The sequence below is a fragment of the Pelobates fuscus genome, chromosome 1, assembly GCF_036172605.1.
Source record: "Pelobates fuscus isolate aPelFus1 chromosome 1, aPelFus1.pri, whole genome shotgun sequence".
Lineage (NCBI taxonomy): Eukaryota > Metazoa > Chordata > Amphibia > Anura > Pelobatidae > Pelobates > Pelobates fuscus.
In genome coordinates, this window is record NC_086317.1 from 401,467,864 (window position 1) to 401,487,833 (window position 19,970).

Here is a 19,970-nt window from a genome sequence, read left to right on the forward strand (position 1 = left end):
TGTTATATTGCATTGCTGGGAATGCAAATAATAATAATTTAAAAAAAGAAGAATTATTTGTCACTTTATGGATGGCAAGTATGATAACATTCTATAAAGATATCAGTGTGTACAGTGAGCACAGACTGTGAGTATTTAGATATACTGTATATTTCTTGGCGGTTTATAAAATATAAATAAATAAATAAATAAATAAATAATAATAATAATAATATACAGAATGAGCGATGTCTGTATCAACAAATGACACGTCACGTATTGTGTTCAAGCCATGCTGTGTGTGTGTTAGATGGAGCAGGGCATACGCTGAGCCCTGGTGGCGGTCGCTGGTATTGCAGCCCCCATGGCAGGAAGTAGCATGGTATCGGAGTGAGCCTGGGTGGGATTCGTCACACGTTGAGATCTCACCGACCCCGAACCATGCAATGGCCGGACGCGGACAGCGGGCTGAGCGAAGTGCTGCCGCGGGACCTGGGCTCACTCTTCTCAGATATATACACCGAGGAGACCCGCTACAGGTTCTGCGGCCGCGAAATGCGCATCACCGAGCACTACGGCGCTAAACTGGGGGTGGCCGCTCCGGTGTGGGATGCGGTGAGTATCGGGAGATTTACTAACAGATACTCATGGGTACGGGGACCGTGCACGGCTGGCTGCCGAGTCCTGCGTGGGATCAAAATGCATTCAGGACGGCTGGGCGCCGAGTTTGGAATGGGAAAAGAGCGTGGCTTTAGAAGGGCTGGCTGCCGAGTCCTTTGTGCATGGGATTAGACTGCACTCAGCAAGGCTGGCTGCCGAGTCCTACATAGGATCAGACAGTGTATTCAGCGAGGATGGCTACATCAGACAGTGTATTCAGCGAGGATGGCTACCATCAGACAGTGTATTCAGCGAGGATGGCTACCATCAGACAGTGTATACAGCGAGGATGGCTACCATCAGACAGTGTATTCAGCGAGGATGGCTACCATCAGACAGTGTATTCAGCGAGGATGGCTACCATCAGACAGTGTATTCAGCGAGGATGGCTACCATCAGACAGTGTATTCAGCGAGGATGGCTACCATCAGACAGTGTATTCAGCGAGGATGGCTACCATCAGACAGTGTATTCAGCGAGGATGGCTACCATCAGACAGTGTATTCAGCGAGGATGGCTACCATCAGACAGTGTATTCAGCGAGGATGGCTACCATCAGACAGTGTATTCAGCGAGGATGGCTACCATCAGACAGTGTATTCAGCGAGGATGGCTACCATCAGACAGTGTATTCAGCGAGGATGGCTACCATCAGACAGTGTATTCAGCGAGGATGGCTACCATCAGACAGTGTATTCAGCGAGGATGGCTACCATCAGACAGTGTATTCAGCGAGGATGGCTACCATCAGACAGTGTATTCAGCGAGGATGGCTACCATCAGACAGTGTATTCAGCGAGGATGGCTACCATCAGACAGTGTATTCAGCGAGGATGGCTACCATCAGACAGTGTATTCAGCGAGGATGGCTACCATCAGACAGTGTATTCAGCGAGGATGGCTACCATCAGACAGTGTATTCAGCGAGGATGGCTACCATCAGACAGTGTATTCAGCGAGGATGGCTACCATCAGACAGTGTATTCAGCGAGGATGGCTACCATCAGACAGTGTATTCAGCGAGGATGGCTACCATCAGACAGTGTATTCAGCGAGGATGGCTACCATCAGACAGTGTATTCAGCGAGGATGGCTACCATCAGACAGTGTATTCAGCGAGGATGGCTACCATCAGACAGTGTATCCAGCGAGGCTAGCTGCCAAGTCTTGCATGGGATCATGCCGTGTATCCAACAATGCTGGCTTCCGAGTCCTGCATGGGATCACATAGTGTATTCAGCAAGTCTGGCTGCCGAGTCCTGCATGGGATCTGACTGTGTATCCAGCAAGTCTGGCTGCCGAGTCCTGCATGGGATCTGACTGTGTATCCAGCAAGTCTGGCTGCCGAGTCCTGCATGGGATCTGACTGTGTATCCAGCAAGTCTGGCTGCCGAGTCCTGCATGGGATCTGACTGTGTATCCAGCAAGTCTGGCTGCCGAGTCCTGCATGGGATCTGACTGTGTATCCAGCAAGTCTGGCTGCCGAGTCCTGCATGGGATCTGACTGTGTATCCAGCAAGTCTGGCTGCCGAGTCCTGCATGGGATCTGACTGTGTATCCAGCAAGTCTGGCTGCCGAGTCCTGCATGGGATCTGACTGTGTATCCAGCAAGTCTGGCTGCCGAGTCCTGCATGGGATCTGACTGTGTATCCAGCAAGTCTGGCTGCCGAGTCCTGCATGGGATCTGACTGTGTATCCAGCAAGTCTGGCTGCCGAGTCCTGCATGGGATCTGACAGTGCCGGGGACATCATCCCTATACACTAACTTCACAGTGATGCTGCCCGCACCGGAGTGCTACAGCTTGCAGGGTACAGCACCCAGACTCACCCAGCAACCGGGAAGCTTGTCGACGACGGTCGGCGGACACCGCGCCACAGGGCGGGACAATGGGACCCAGTGGACCTCTTACTGTGTGATACTTTAACATACGATCTCTTTATTATTCAATAACCATAATTCACACATGCTTTATTTCATATCGCCCCCACATTTATAAAAAAAAAAAAAAAAAAGAGATGTACTGGCCGGATTTTAGTGGCTGCCTAATGTTGGTTCCATTGGGGTGTTTTAGGGGATAAATTGTTTCTCCCCAATAGCCATCCCACCATCAGATAGGATAAATGTAAACTAGTATCCGCTATACCACCTCTTCTATCATATTTACATTCCATGATTCACTGTTGAATCATGGAATGCTGTTGAAAAAGGATTCTAGGATTCAATCTTTTACCGATTTCAATACTACTCAAAAAGCTGCTGGTTTCTTCTAGTGCTGAATACAATCATGAGGTTACGTAATGCTTTTTTGCAGAATTTGACCATTAATTAAGGTATGGGAATTTGTCATGCTAGAGTCTAGACCAGGGGTAGTCAACCTTTTTCTACCTACCGCCCACTAATGCATCTTTCTTGATGGAAAAATTTCCTTACCGCCCACCAGTTTTCGCGCAAGTGCGGAATATTTTTTAGAAAGGAGGGTGTTTTTAAAAATAAAATAAATGTACGTACATTTATCTTTTTATTTCTACTTTATCCATGTTTATAATGTTTTTTTAACTTTATAAAGTTTAATGAGAAAACAATAAAGTAAATTGAAATTACCTTTACTAGTGATTAATGAGGTCCTTGAGGTTGATGCTGCGAGACTAAATATTATCTGGTTCGATTTTCGTAAGGTGGATGGGGGGGGGGGGCTGTAAGGTGGGTAGGTGTTCTGTAAGCTGGGTAGTGGTTCTGTATGGTGGGTAGGGGGACTGTGAGTTGGTATGGGGGCTGTGAGGTGGGTAGGGGGCCATATAGTGGGTAGAGAGGCTGTAAGGTAGGTAGGGGGACTGTGAGGTGGGTAGGGGGACTGCAAGGTGGGTAGGGGGACTGTGAGGTGGGTAGGGGGCTGCATAGTAGGTAGGGGGACTGTGAGGTGGATGGGGGACTGTGGGGTGAATAGGGGGGCAGTATAGTGGGTAGGAGAGCTGTGAGGTGGGTAAGGGGGCTCTATAGTGGGTAGGGGGTTGTATAGTGGGTAGGGGGGCTGTGAGGTGGGTAGGAGGGCAGTATAGTGGTTAGGGGAGCTGTGAGGTGGGTAGGGGGGCTCTATAGTGGGTAGGGGGGTTGTATAGTGGGTAGGGGGGCTGTGAGGTGGGTAGGAGGGCGGTATAGTGGTTAGGGGAGCTGTGAGGTGGGTAGGGGGGCTCTATAGTGGGTAGGGGGGTTGTATAGTGGGTAGGGGGGCTGTGAGGTGGGTAGGAGGGCGGTATAGTGGTTAGGGGAGCTGTGAGGTGGGTAGGGGGGCTCTATAGTGGGTAGGGGGGCTGTGAGGTGGGTAGGAGAGCTGTGAGGTGGGTAGGGGGGCAGTATAGTGGGTAGGGGAGCTGTGAGGTGGGTAGGGGAGCTGTGATGTGAGTAGGGGGGCAGTATAGTGGGTAGGGGAGCTGTGAGGTGGGTAGGGGGGCTCTATAGTGGGTAGGGGGCTGTAAGGGGGGGTAGGGAGGCTCTATAGTGGGTAGGGGGGCTGTGAGGGGGGTAGGGGGCAGTATAGTGGGTAGGGGGCTGTGAGGTGGGTAGGGGGACATTATAGTGGGTAGGGGGCATTATAGTGAGTAGGGGGTCAGTTTAGTGGGTGGGGCAGTGAGATGGGTAGGGGGGCTGTGAGGTGGGTAGGGGGGCTGTGAGGTGGGTAGGGGGGCAGTATAGTGGGTAGGGGGCTGTGCGGTGGGTAGGGGGGCATTATAGTGGGTAGGGGGCATTATAGTGAGTAGGGGGTCAGTATAGTGGGTAGGGGGCTGTGAGGTGGGTAGGGGGGCATTATAGTGGGTAGGGGGCATTATAGTGAGTAGGGGGGCAGTGAGGTGGGTAGGGGGGCAGTATAGTGGGTAGGGGGCTGTGAGGTGGGTAGAGGGACTGTCTGTGAGGTGGGGGCATTTGAATGGTGGGTAGGGGGCTGAAAAAGGTAAATACCTTTCAGTGTCCTCTTGGTACGGTGGGCAGCTTCCCAGTAACATGTGTGGGGGTGGAGCTTGTGGGCAGGAGGCAGAGCTTCTGTTTGGGGGCGGGGCATGCGACCGGAATGATTTTAGAGTGTGCAGGGAGACTGAGAGGTCTCCCTGCAGCTGCTGGCAGCCACACCAGCCCCCAGCTCCTCCCTCCTTCCTCCTTCCTCCCCTCGGACTGACAGGCTGGCACAGTCTGAGGGGAGGATTAATCAGAATGATTAGGTCTGTCAGCCACACCAGCCCAGCCACCCACTCTCTTAAACAGAGGATTTAGCCGCCGAAATCCCTACCGCCCACCTGGAATCCTGAAACGCCCACTAGTGGGCGGTAGGGACCAGGTTGACGACCCATGGTCTAGACCTATCCCAGGCCAAGTCTCTATTTACAACCTAATGTGATCTTCTGTTTCCGTGTGCCTCACATTCTAACAATTTGTTGACGACATTAAGTCCTATTACTTGAATTGAACTGTCTGGTATTTTCACACCGTGAACCTTCAACTAACCAAATTTCTAATCTTCCATGATGCATTATATGCTGTGTATTGCTAGAGAAAAGGAGGAAAGTATTTAACAAGAATGAGGGGATTTGCCATTCAATAATGATTTGGCATGTGAATATATACCACCACTATATTTTAGTACAAGATATATTTACTTATAAATCTTTACAAACCCTTTATAACAAAAATATATTCTGCTCCACATAGAATCCTAATGTCCATTTTAAAAAAAAATTCTAAATTGCCATTCTAATAAGCTTAGGGTACTGAGCAGGGAAATCGACCGAATAGTTGCTATAACATTGTTTTGCAAAGGTGTAGTTTAAAACCCAATATACAAGTAATTTTTTGAATTTTAATTCTTTATTTTATTGTGCACGAGAAATGCAGTGAGGCAAGCAATGCCACAACAGCCAGTGACAACTTGTCATTCAACAGTAACTGTTTGGCATTTCAGGGCATAGCACATTTTATATTTTAAAGTAAGGTAGTTGCAGCAAAAGTTACACCAGGTGTCAGTTACTAGTTATGACAGATAAGGAACTTATTCTGAGTTGCATACTGACATTTGTGTTAGATTTAGAGGTCTCTAGCTTAACCAAGAGTGATAGCAAAGAAATAGGGTACCACCAGGCATAACATCACACACTGTGCTGTCTCCGTCCATAGGTAGGAAACTTAACCAAAAAACAACTACCGTAAATAGGGTGCATGCATTCTTATTGATAATTTTAGCTACAGCAACATCTAATGAGGCACTGAGTGGTACAGCATACGGTGTGCATCTTAGCATGAAGGGCTAGGGTGACCGCTAGCTCCGGCAGAGCAAAAAATAAGGGTCCGGGGGAACACAGCTCATGCCTAGGTGTGTGGAAGAGTCCCTGTATAGTACCACAAGAGGTCCACTGGGTCTCATTGTCCCGCCCTGTGGCGCGGTGTCCGCCGACCGTCGTCGGCAAGCTTCCCGGTTGCTGGGTGCTGTACCCTGCAAGCTGTAGCACTCCGGTGCGGGCAGCATCACTGTGAGGTTGGTGTATGGGGATGATGTCCCCGGCGCGGGCCCACTGATTGTTGGTTATATATACTGTCAGTGCTTATTAATAAGAAATTGCCGTTAAAGGGTTACTGCAAGCACCATACCCACTACAGTCCTAGCACAGTTCTGGTTAGGTGCAAACCGTTTAGCAGAAGTTTGCCTTGTTACCTGGGTTCCTGCCAGACTTCTGTGCTCTCTGGAGGTCCAGTGGCAGGCTTTCAGCTCCTGCTGGCTGCAAAAGCTGGAAGTCATGGAGATTGAAAGTCATTGGCTGAGAGTGTCAGCTGACTGCTATTGGCCAGCCTGGGTTGGATGATGACATCCCTATGATGCTGCCAGAGTTGGAGTTACACCTCCAATTTTACCAATGGTAAAACTTGTAAATGGTAAAAAATGTGCAGCATTTCAAAGCAAAGAGCTGCACATACAGACTCCTGCACCATGACCACTTTAAATCAATGAAGTGGTCATGGTGCTTGGAGTAACCTTTAAATGTACACATAAATGCACAAGGTATTATGATATTCTACTCTTAATCTGAAATTATGCCAAAAAAACAACAGAACTGGAGATTTTACCATCTTGCCTATTATAAGGGTTGGGGATAAATACAGACTATTTGCTCAAACTATGAATTGGAAACATTTTAAAATCATATATAGTTTACATTCTTATTGAACATGTATTTCCCCTTTTTTTTGTCTATAGATGTTCAGATGTATAAAATGTGTTTAAAGGGGCACTTCAGGCACAACAACAACTTGATCTAAACGAAGATGTTATGGTGCAAGGAGGCCACCCTTACCTTCAGGGGTTAAACCATACTCAAACTCTGCGGTTTGAGATAAGCACTGGTGGCAACCTTGGGGTTAAACAGTTTGAGAGGTTTTTACCCCTTGAGGTAAGTGTGCCTGGCACTATAACAACTTAATTTAGATGAAGTTGTTATGGTGCCTTATGCTTCTAAGCTAACCCTTTGACAGTGAAGAGATGACATTTAATGGACTTTTTTTTTCTTTCTCTCTTCTAGGCACTTGTTTTTTGTAATTTTATTGAGGAACAGAAGCTGAATTTCAAAGGAAAAAAAGTTATTGAACTGGGAGCTGGAACTGGAATTGTGGGAATTCTGGTGTCTCTGCTGGGTACGTTAGTGATGTGTACAACATTGGGTTGTATACATATCCATAAGTATTGTCTTCTTGTATTAAGTTAATCTAGAACCATAGAGAATCCATAAGGGATTCACAATTATTAAGCAAAACAGGAGTGATCTTACCACCCCACCCCCTCCCATATTGTCAGCAGTAAATCCATTTTAGAACAGTTTGAGGTCTAACCTTAGGTCCATTCCCTGCCTCCACTACAGCCTCAGGTGAGCAAGAACTTCCTTCTTAGAAGTGTCTGTTAGTTGTCCTGCACACCCAGGCTTAGCTCAGACCAGAAGCATTCGGACTCTCTTGTAGTTGTGGTGGAGATTGTGTGCAGCGCCTGATGGACCCCGGGTAAGAAAACAAACTTTAAAACAGTTTGACAACTTCTAAATGGGGAGGACGGCACGCCTTGCAGCATATCCACTACAGCTTGCTGTAGTCGTTCTGTTGCTTGGGTTGTATTTTAAACTTTTTTTCAACTTCCTTGATGATTATCTTCATTTCAAGGGTTGATGAATAAATCCGTTTGAGTGTATGCTATGGAGTCTGGTTCTATAAGAATGTAATTTGTTCTTACAGAATACATGTTTATTTGCATGTATTAGCATAGTAACCCCTGGTCATATTGCTCCAATAGAGTATATGTTAAAGGAACGCTATATAGTTAGAAAATCAAACATAATCCTAATGCTAGCGTGTTCCCTACCTATTTAGGGGCCAGCCCCCCTTTGTTGGTTTTAAAAGGTAAGTTGTACTTGCATTCCGCATTTCGCTTGTCTCGCCATGTCTTCTTTGACTGAGATAATCACGATTTTGATGATTTCAGCCAATCCTATACTTCACTCTAGGTTAGCATTAGGAGGCTAGTGCACATGCACAGCAATACACTGTACTGCACCAATCACGTGCTCTCTATGACAAGCATTTGACTGAATAACTTTATTATTGCAGTAGAAGCTCCTCTACTGACTGTCATGAAACATTGCGGTATCGCCAAAATGGCAGTGTTTTACATTGCAGAGTTAAAAGGACAGGGCCACTGGCCTGAAGTGATCTGGATGCCTATATAGTGTGCATTAAATGATCTTATGGGGTCTAGTAAAATTCCAGCCACAAGAACTTTCATGGTTGAAATTTCATTTACCAAAAGTGTTTTCTATGTGGTTCAATACAAATACATTCACGTGAGATTTAACCCTTTTTAAAGATTTAAGCATTTTTTTATTCAGAATAAGCAATGTTTCCCAAAGCACTTGGCAAAAATCTGTACAAATTTTAACAGTTTCTGGAAGATATAATGGACTTTGGCCCCCCAAATCTGGTTTGTAAAGTGTATGCATGCATTGATTATACACCATATGGTAAATGCCGTGTAATAAAATATCCTGCTGCAAGCTGTCAGGCGGTTTTATAACTGACTGGTATTAATTATTTATGAAATTCTGTAGAAACATGTGTTGTCCTTTTGTCATGCATATACAAGTAAAAAATATACATGTACCAGCAATTAATCTGATCCGCAAGTACAAAAATCGTTTGAGTGCTTGGAGCTAGGCAATGCATTTTATGGACACTGTTGTGTAATAATTTGGCAGTCAAAATGTTAAACTCAAAGGGTCGATATAGACCTCATAGTAATAAGCAAAGTTCTTTCATTTGCAGTTTTTATGTAAAAGTAAATTACCGGTACATGCACGGGTAGGGCTAGCACTTTTCTCTTTTTTAAAGCTATGCAAATTTGCACAATTAATTATATATGCCATCATTATTATTATGTGACATCACATGATGTAAACCATAAGGAGTGACAGAAGAGAGAGAAATACATTTGGAAAGGGGAAAAATTTGTAAATCACAAAAAAAAAAAAAATTACTTAGTTTGATTCTGCTGTTTAGAGCAGTGGTTCCCAACCCAGTCCTCAAATACTCTGTACAAGTCCAGGATTTAGGAATTGCCCTGTTGTGTCTAAGGGGGGAAACACCTTAGACACAACAGGGTAATCCATAAATCCTGATCTGTTAGGTACCAGGTACTTGAGGACTGGGTTGGGAACCACTGGTTTAGAGATTCCTATGCAGTCTGGCGAGGTTGAACTGCTGTTCTGAGTGCTCACGCAATGGACCCAGCAGGAGCCTGTCTGCATCACATCCCTTTCTGCATCATATACAATATTAAAATGTACAAATACGCAGGATGTATTCACTAAACACCACATTGTAATGAATTACAATTCCAATTGCAAAATGTAGGTTAAATTAGTCAAGATGTGACTAGACTGAATTGGGGAATTTTATCAAATCAACAGTTATTTGTGTCTAGCATGAACTATGTAGCTTATTGCACAGGCTGATTTCTGAATGCATTTATTGTAGTTTAAAGACCTATTACTGGAACCGTATACCAGAGCTCCATACCAATAATACTCACACACCAACCATATAAAGCTCCTAGAAAAGAGGGATATTAAGATAAAAAAAAATGTGGGACAGAGAAATTAAGACTCAAAATAGGTACTGTCCCTCCTAAACAGGGACACCAGGGTTGTATGGGAAAACAGAGCTTTTCTAAAATTGGAGAACTGTGAATTGTAGGAGATTGTGCAAGGTTTTAATGCCATTTGTGCATGCTTTTTGCTCCATACAAAATGTCCCTAGCAGCTTAGGAGTTTCCCCCCCCCCCCACCTCTTCTTCAAGGAATCTGCATGAAAAAATAGAGGTAAAATCGCGGCCTTATTTTTCAAGGATTTTGTTTCGCATGGAAAAGCGATTTGGATCGAAACACAGTTTTTCCCCTCACAAAGTACTCACTTTTTGTGTTCTTTCTTTCATGTTCTAGTCTTTTTGCTCCCTTGGCTAAGTCAGCTTGAAAAGTTTGCAAAAACCACAAATGCAGCATGTGCCCGCTACCTAGCTCCCTAAGGCCATTCACCACAGCAATGTTCTATAGGCCCCTTCCAGTCAGCAACTGGATAACAATTCTAATTGTCACTTAGGTAGAGGTGAACCTATGTATGTTTTCTTCAGATAAGTGGGAGCTGGTTTATATACTTCACATAATAGGTTTATAAACACTACCTCAGGGTGGAGCTTTTTAAATAATATTTACCTTCTGCTGTGCCACTAGGCCCTGCATTCAAGGTAGGGATGGCACCTTAGGATGTCTCTGCAACATATGAAGGAGCTGCTTTTGAAGAAACACTCCCACCTACATAGCAGTTTACGTTATAGACGGAGAAGTGTCCGGTCACTATCTTACCTTTAGGAGTTAAACCATTTTGCTGAACTTTAACACCAAACACTAAAGTTGCAGTTCTGAAGATCACCATCAGTGTTTTCCTTAACAAAGTAATAAATTAGTAGGCATTCCTTGAAAAATTGTCTTTTGTTGAACCGTGATTTGGTCCAAAAAAGAACATTTAGGCCTGTTTAATTTATGTTGGCATATCTTAGAATTAAACTTTCTCTGTTCCAATGCAGGTGGAGATGTGACTATGACAGATCTTCCACACACACTGTCCCAGATCAAAACCAATGTGGCTGCCAATCTTTCCGATGACTATCTCCATAAAGTCCGTGCATTGTCATGGGGCCTTGACCAAGACAAGTTTCCGCAAGACTTCGATTACATCCTGGGAGCTGACATTGTGTACATAGAGGACACCTACCCACTCTTACTTAAGACTCTTAAGCATCTTTGTGGCCCTCAGACTACCATATACTTGTCCTCCAAAATGCGTTCAGAGCATGGGACATTGACCTTCTTCCAAGATATTTTGCCCCAACATTTTGTCTTAGACGTTGTTCAGAGAGATGAAGAAGAGGATATAAATATCTACAAAATTACACAATGTCATAATTAAACTTCACTAGCAACAAAACGAGCATCTTTAGATGTGAAAACAAATTCCAAATCTTTCTTTCCAGATAAAACAATCTATATTTCATGAAGTACTTTACTGCTCCTAAATTGTTGTCAACTCTCCCAGTCAACATGTAGAGGAGACTGCAATTCTATTATTATTTTTTTTCTTATTGTGTTTAATACATGGTGGCGTGGGCGCTATGGCTTTTGGGTGCCAAGCTTGAACAAAGTACTTTTCTAAAGAATACTTTTGGTATTGCTTAAAGAGGAGTTCACCTATTTCTGATATATGCCTGAGGTATCTCACTCTCTAAATTGATAACGTAAGATATATTTTTACACTTTGTAATATGTGCCTGGTTTTGGACCAAATTGATATAGATATATACCGGAGGTTGGTTGTGCCTTTTCATTTTCTATTAAGTGACATGCAAAAAAACAAATTAAGAGCTCAAATTGCTAAAAACCTAACTCTTCTTGCTTTTCAATTCCAGCTTTTCCATGTAGTGATATCTGCAGGGTGTTTAATAATCTTTCCTTGAAATGATTTACAGTGGGCACACTCGCTTAAGATGTCCAGTTATGAATCTAAACACGAGTCAGGTTATCCAAGAAGTTTAAAACTGTTTTCTGTTTGTGTTTTATGCTTTTAATGTTGTACAAGTACATGCTTGGAGGATGCTATCAGGCTTCTTAACAGTATTCATTCATACACCGTACCAACTTTGTTGAGGGACACAGTGACTGAGGACTTTGCTGGACCATAAGCATGCAAGGATGTTCTACGAAATGTTGCATATGTTTTAAAACATAGCATCTGCAGTGGCTACCTAATATGAATGGTGCAACCAGTAGCATAATTCTGAACTAAAATGTGAAAGAATCCTTTGTATGCACACGTAGAGGTACTAACCGTTTTGCAGAAAAACCTCAGTGGAGGTGGCGATCTATATAGAGTGTACACTGTGTGGTTGAAATCTTTAGAAAATCTGCAGTTATGACCAACTTTAATTAGGGACACAGTGACTGAGGTCCTTGCTGTACCATAACCATGCAAGGATGTACTAGGAATGTCACTTATACGTTGCATATGTTTTAAAACCAGCTTCAGACCTATTTGATAAAAGTATAATGCCACTTGCACAGTAGACTATACCTAGCACAATACAGAAACACAAGAGAAAAGTAACAAATGCCTTAAATACAAAAATAAATATATATTCCATAGACAAAAAGTAAATCCGGTAAATCAAAATGTGAAGTTTGTTTTTAAAAATAAAATTTTACATTTATAATCTACTTTGTCTTAAATAATCTTCCTTGAAGATCATAGATGCCTATACCAGTAACGTGTGCACCACTAATTTCCATTCAGTTACTCATTCATTTATGATGATTCCAATTTGTGAATGAATGTTTGTAGTGTGTTCCAAAGGGAATTTAGGGATCATTCATGCACATGCAAACTGTCCAACAGATTATTAACAACTCAAACCGAGACCTTGTCTATAATCAAGATGAGAATATTTGATTTAGCACTAATCTGAAGTGTGCTTTGATAAAGATGTGCCTTTTCTGGTGGACTGGCAACCCTAGTCCTCAAAAGTACCACTAGTGGGATTTTTTCCTCTGTTTCCCTTTCCTTATCCCCTTATTACAGCTGACATCAGAAGTGATTCTGTGAGCCAATCACAATGCTTTCCCATAGGATTTGCTGAGACTGTCAAGGAGGCAGATCAGGGGCAGAGCCAGCACAAGTCAAACACAGCCCTGGCCAATCAGCATCTCCCCATAGTGATGAATTAAATCAATGCATTTCTTTGAGGAAAGTTCAGTGTCTGCATGCAGAGACTGGAGACACTGGCATATTGCACAGTGTGCCGCACTGCCCCAGGAAGCACCTCTAGTAGCCATCTACTCTAGTAGAGTTATCCCTAGGCTTTTTTTTGAAAAGACAATATTTAGAGCAAAAGGCCTGAAGGGAATGATTCTACTCACCAGAACAAATACAAGCTATAGTTGTTATGGTGACACTAGTGTCCCTTTAACCACTTAAGGACCAAACTTCTGGAATAAAAGGGAATCATGACCTGTCACACATGTCATGTGTCCTTAAGGGGTTAAAGGATCACTTTAGTGTTAGGAATATTTGTTTTCCTAACACTGTAGTGTCTCTCTGCGCTCACGGCTCCTCCACCCCTTTCCCCTCCACGAAAAGGTTAAAAAAAAAATACCTGCCTCTACCGGACAATGGGACTAAATAAACAAATGTTTAAATCATAAAATAATTCTATGTATTTAATCCACATTGGGATCAAAATGTTATAATTAATCAAAATGAATACTAGATCAGTGGTTCCCAAATTATGCACCTCAGTGCACTGGGTTGCCATGACTGGCTTACAGGAGTGCCGCAAAATGTTTCCCTGATGCACCTCTAGTGTGGCTGCACTGAGGCTAGCACACTCAGGGGGCCCATCGGATTGCCCGTGCACTTAGGACCACCCGATGGGTATTGCTTTTTAATTGCTGAACCAGGGTCCGGTCAGGTGCTGCGGCCCTTTAAGAGCGTGACCGGGCCCCTAAATTGTTGGCCGTCTGGGAGAAAGTGACAGTCTGTCACTTCCTCGCTGCTTTACAAAAGGCAGTGCGGGAGGGAGGAGGCTGGAGTGAGCTCCTACATTTTCACTCCCATCAACCTCAGCTAGCGCCAGGACTTCAAGCAAGTCACCCTCCTGTACACAAAAGGTAGGCTAACAGGAGGGTGGCTGCAAATATGCCTATGTGTTTGTCACATTGTGTGTCAGTGTGTATCGGTGTCAAGGTGTTCATCTGTTTGTAGATATGTCAGTGTGTGCGCGCCAATCTGTGTGTCAGGATGTGCATCTGTGTCAGTGTGGATCTGTGTGTCATGGTGTGTGCATGTATCATTGTGTGTGTGTGTGTCGGTGTCTATATGAATTTTTGTGTGTGTCAGTGTATTTATAATATATGTATATTTGTATTAATATGTATGTATATCTGTGCAAGTATATATGAATGTGGCAGTGTATGTGCATATTTCCAAGCAACCAAACACCAGCACAACATACAAACACACCTCTGCATTCAAACTTCAAAATTATATACAAACACACCCCTACACTCAAACGCAAAAGCTACACACAAATGTACACCAGCATTTAAAAGCGAACATTACATCCAGACACACCTCTGCAATCACATGCAAACATTAAATAGAAACACACCCTTCACTAAAACACTAAAATTTACATACTAGCACACTTTCCATCAAACATTAACACTATACATTATATACTAAAGCACTAGTATATGCCACAGCGCCGTTGGAAAAATATTGAAATATTAAGTGTGCCTTGAATCTAAAAAGTTTGGGTACCACTGATAGATATATAGATATAGAGAGATAGATAGATATATAAAAGGAGAGCTGAAGAAACGTGTTTTTTTTTTTTAAATTCTTTATTTTTGTAGTGCATGCATCGTAGACATAAACAGTTGTCATCATGTGATACAAGAATCAAGTAAGGCTTTATAACAACGGTTCTAGTGGTGTAAATTCGGGTAACCGCACCATTTTATGTTTTATTTTCAGGTTTTGTCTCTCCAGGTAAGTCGCGGTCTAGTTTACTAAGGTTGACTTTTGTGTGAGTGGATAGCGTTCCCAGAGACCTGGGTTGGTGGGCCTGGGTTTATGCGGGCCGTGGGGAAGCAGGGTATGAGGGTGTATTCCGCATATTAGTGTTTGTGTAGGTTCGGTCAAGCTGTTACTGTGTGAGTAAGGTGCCTTGCTATGGGTCTTTTGTGCCATGCTGTGGGCGTTTTTAAGGCCCCTTTCTCTGTTGAGTGGTGTACCCTTTACCTAGAGGGCGTCGGGGGGGGGGGGGGGTTAACTCGCCTGGGTCAATGCAGGTGTGTGTGGTCTCAATCTGTCAGCTTTGGTTGTATCGCGTCTAAGTGGGTTGCACATGATGTTTATAGAAGATCAGTCCGGCAAGTTTAAACGAAACATTAATGAACAGTGAACTAATATTCTAGTCCTTCATGTGTTCAGCCATCTGGGCACAAAGGGTGTGATGGTGGCTGGGTCCCAGCTGCTGCCGGAGGTTCCAGGCGATGCTTCTGTGTCTGGGATTGATAGTCCCAGGGCTGCTAGGAACGCTGGTGAGTTGGACATCGAGTGAAGCGTGTGTGTAGCGCCATTGTGTGTCGCCACTAGTGATCCCATCGTTCCCCATCTGTACTGTACCCCTGAGGATCGGAGGTGAGCTTTGATAGGCCCCATGGATCTTCGCCACTGCAGGGTCGCCTTGGAGAGGTCTTGGAAAAAGTTCAGGTGTGTGCCTTCGAACTGCAGGGGTGTTTTGCCACGTAGAGCCGCCATAGTATGGGCTTTGTCTGAGATAGACGTGAAGCGGATTATAACATCCCTTGGCGTTGTGGAAGAGTTAGTGGTAGTGGCGAGGCGGTATATGCCCGCTAGGGCGATTTTCTTGGCCGCTCCGGGTGAGAGGATGGTCCCCAGCAGCTGCCGGGTAAAGTGCGGCAGTTCCTCCGCCGTTATGTCGGCTGGTACACCCCTTATTTTTAAGTTGTTGCAGCGTTGTTGGTCCTCCAGGGCGGTCACTCTCTGAAAGATGTGGGTCTGCTGGGTGTGGAGTTGTTCTACCGTGCTGCTCAGGGAGGTCACCGTTGATTGGTCAGATTTGAGGCCGTCTTCTGTAGCTGTTATGCGAACGGTGTTAGCGTTGATCTCTCGCCTGAGCATTGCTCTGTCAGCTTCCATCATCTTGTGTAAGTCCGAGAGGAGCATTTTAAGGTCCCCCTTTGTGGTCGGAGCTGAGCTGTCTGTTAGTTGCAGACTCAGGGTGTGCTCCGGTGGTGGAGAGGGTGAGGTATCCCCTGTAGCGCTCCGGGTGTCGGGTGCCGGTACCGGCGTTTCCACATGCTCCAGAGACTGTGCTGCCGGTCGTTGGAGCATGACCCCAATGTCCCTGTCGGGCTTTTGTGTGCAACGTCCCATTAGCTGTGTGTGGGGCTGCGGCGTCGGCCGAGTGGGTTCCGACTCGTTCCAATCGTATGCCTCCAGTAGGCCGTTAAAGAGTGTATCCAGGCTTCGTGTCTGTGCAGATCGGTGCAGTCCGACGCCTAGTGTGCAGCTTTGCGGTTTGTGTCAGTGTTGGTCGAGACGGTCGGGTATTTTTGGCGATATTTGGGCGGATAGATGAGGAGCAAGCAGAAATGGCGTCCACTCGGCTCCAGTGTTGGTCCCGCCCCCTGAAGAAACGTTTTTGAACTAGAGAATTACGGTCCCTTCAATAAAAAAGGGAAAAAAACCTTGGAAAGAATCCTAATACCATATTAAGACAACATATGTTAATGAATTGTATCCAATCACTAAAAAGATGCTGTTGGATACTAAACAACTGTTAAAGAGAAAGGTGGAGATAAATCTGTATAATTCAATGAAATGTATTTTTAAAATCCTATACGCAAGCTGCTACAAAAAAATATAAAATATCAAAATAATGATAAAAAATAAACTTAGATGTTGTGCACATAGTACGCTATTTTACATGCTGAAGGGGACCTGTGAGTCCCAATGTTGTTGCCCTTTGCTGTTACTACAAATACAAATCTTATTTACAAAAATAAATAAACAATAAAAAATATATAATACACTTATTTTATTTAAATGAAGAAATTTATTTTTTAAGAAGACAAAATTGAGTGCACACACAAAAAATCCCGTAATAAAAGATATCCAATTTTAATCTATGTGAAAGAAAGTCTAATGTCTGTTATATAAGACAACGAATAAGAGGAGGCATCTGTCACAAATGTAAGAGGGTAAAAAAAAAATGAAAACATGATTATGTGAAAAAACAAATTTAGGGGGGCGGGGCCGGGCCCCCGAGCCGAGCGGTCGCAGGGAAGAACAGCTCCTGCAGACTGAGAAACATATACGCTATAACCCGCGATTTACAAGGCACCCAGCGACCAACAACCTTGATCCGTAACGTATGCGGGCTACCGAAGTCGGGGTGAGGCTCGCTCTTGGAGTTCCAGTCCCCCGGAGGCGGGATCCCTGCAGCACCAAGCGGGACCCGACCTGGCGGTGAGTGGGGTGGACGGCCGCCACCTCGCTATCCTGCCCGACGGAGCCGAACATGCGCACAGCACATCGGCTGGTCCGGTCCTGTTCCCCCCCCCCACCGGACCGGGGGGGTGATCCCGGTCCAAGCCTCACGACCACACTCGGAGGCACTACTTGATCACCAAGAAGGCCTGAGACCCGCAGTCAAAATGGCGGCGGCCACGTGTGCGGGGCCAGACCGGCGGACCCTGAGGCAGACTGCAGACAGGACCCAGCATGGAATACAAAGCTGCAAACCTGTGGTGACCCATATCGTACAGCAACACTTAAATCCGGTAACTCACCGAAACGCATCACTCTACTCCTGTAGACGGAGCTACCTGTGGGACCACACACCCCTCTTCTGGGCTGGGCGCTCACCAAGAGGATCCACTCTACAGCCTGCCATATCCCCCGGGGACAGACCGCAATCCGGCGGAACCCGGGGCCCACGATCCTGTTGATGGGATCAATGGCGCAAGGGCGCGAGCGCCTGCGAAAGCCCCAGGCCGAAGGCTGGTGACCCATGGTGCTGGCACTGTCACAACGCCGGGAAATCCTACGACCAAGCAGCTGAGGCATCACGGCACACCCGGCGTGAGATATAACCGAGATGACCGGACACACCGACCACCATCAATGGACTCCCTAAAAGCTTACCCATGTTCTGGGCCACACAACCCTGATACCGCCTACAGGAACCTGTCTATGGGCTGCTTTGGACTGCCTGACAGCCTGACCACACTCGATCCATGGTTCAGCGGACAGAACCTATATACCCCGGAGCACAGCAGGCATATTCCACTGGACAATATGTAGTAACAGACGGGACATTATTAATCCAGGCAGTTACCATGCATACTGTCCTATATTTCAGCGATGTAATACATGTCTCCTCAATATGTCCAATGACTCATGAATACCCTTTAGCCAGTCCTGCCCAGCGATATTTTTTAGCTGCTTGCTGCTCTCACTAGTGCAACTATGCTTGTGTATTCTGTTAGGCTCATAGCCCACATGCATCCTAGTGCTAATTACCACCATGCGGTGCAATAACCATAGGCCACTCGAGCGGTACCCTTACTGGCGAACCGACTTGTAAATAGGCTGCTGGAACCTATATAAGCCCTCAATCCCGGTCTGGCTGACATAGGCTGTTAAACATCATATCTAGGCTTAGCTGCACGAGACACTAAGTGGCATATTGTACAATGTATTGACCTACCTGTTATTTGTTAGCATAACTAAACAATACAACTGTCTTAATAATGCGGTCTCAGTTTAACGTGTTGCTATCTTGGCCTCCACGGCTCAGTCTTAGCTTGAATCACCTACCTTAACGATGCTCCACATGATAATACTCTTTAATGTAAAGCTTTTATTCGCTGTATTGCACCTATTTCTAGCTTGCTTAAAATCGTCTCCACTGAACGACTCATAAAATATAAAAACAAGGCATCACCTTTCTAGAAATGTAACTAACAATGTCTTAATGTAATCACGTTAAAGATATGTACTACATATGCATTTCCCTCTCCTTATCTTGTACCCCTCATAAATGCCTTAATAAAAGAAAGATTTACAAAAAAAAAAATTTAAGCTCAATGCCTATATAAGTGTTAAAAAAAAATGGAGGAAAAGGATGAATAGAAAGACAATAAGTGAAATGTGAATGAATAAGTTGAAAGGACACTATAGTCACCTGAATTACTGCAGCTTAAAGGGACACTCCAGGCACCCAGACCACTTCTGCCAATTGGAGTGGGCTGGGTGCCAACTCCCACTACCCTTAACCCTGCAAGTGTAATTATTGCAGTTTTTAATAAACTGCAATAATTACCTTGCAGGGTTAACTCCACCTCTAGTGGCTGTCTACTAGACAGCCACTAGAGGGCACTTCCTGGTCCATAGCACAGGAAACCTGTGATAGAGCGTCGCTGGACATCCTCACGCTGTGTGAGGACCTCCAGTGTCGCTTATTTCCCCATTGGAAAGCATTGAAATGCATTTTCAATGCTTTCCTATGGGGAGCGCTAATGCGCATGCGTGGCATTGCCGCACATGCGCATTAGGTCTCCCTGGCTGGTGGGCGGGATCAGTCTCGCCCACCAGCCGACGCAATGCGTAGGAGGAGCGGAGGAGGAAGCAGCGACATGGGACATGTCGCAGCCTCTGGTAAGTTACTGAAGGGGTTTTCACCCCTTCAGCAACTGGGGATTGGGGGGTGGGAGGGAGAGGGGACCTGCAGTGCCAGGAAAACTGATTGTTTTCCTGGCACTGGAGTTTCCCTTTAATGTATTTGTTCTTGTGTCTACAGCTTATTTTATTTTTTTAAGTAAAAAGGCAGTATTTACATTACTGCCTAAGAACACATCTAGTGGCAGTCACTCAGACAGCCATTAAAAGTGCTTCCTGGGTCAGTGCTTCACAATGTGCAGCTCTGACGTTCAGCGTCTCCACGCTCTGCATAGAGATGCATTAAATTAATGCAATAGGAAATGCCATAGAGATGCATAGATTAAATGCATCTATATTAAGAGATACCGATGGGTGCCGCCGGTATTATTTGCAATAGCATCCCAATACTTTCCTAGGGGAAAGCATTAGATTGGCTGAGATTGTTGATCTCTGC

The 19,970-nt window shown here is 44.9% G+C and overlaps 1 protein-coding gene across 1 annotated transcript; it reads left to right on the forward strand.

Annotated features, from left to right (window-relative positions):
- Window positions 1-339: 339 nt before the first annotated feature.
- On the forward strand, window positions 340-12,421 carry EEF1AKMT3 (EEF1A lysine methyltransferase 3). Its single transcript, XM_063427800.1, has 3 exons — window positions 340-594; window positions 7,198-7,309; window positions 10,797-12,421. The coding sequence occupies exons 1-3, from the start codon at window positions 421-423 to the stop codon at window positions 11,177-11,179; spliced, it is 669 nt and encodes a 222-aa protein (XP_063283870.1). The 5' UTR covers window positions 340-420; the 3' UTR covers window positions 11,180-12,421.
- The last annotated feature ends 7,549 nt before the right edge of the window (window positions 12,422-19,970 follow it).

Excerpts from the sequence above, each read along its gene's own strand:
- EEF1AKMT3 (XM_063427800.1), top strand. The coding sequence starts at position 421 with ATGCAATGGCCGGACGCGGACAGCGGGCTGAGCGAAGTGCTGCCGCGG. Across the intron at positions 595-7,197 it reads CCGCTCCGGTGTGGGATGCG|GCACTTGTTTTTTGTAATTT; the intron begins GTGAGTATCGGG and ends TCTCTCTTCTAG. Across the intron at positions 7,310-10,796 it reads AATTCTGGTGTCTCTGCTGG|GTGGAGATGTGACTATGACA; the intron begins GTACGTTAGTGA and ends GTTCCAATGCAG.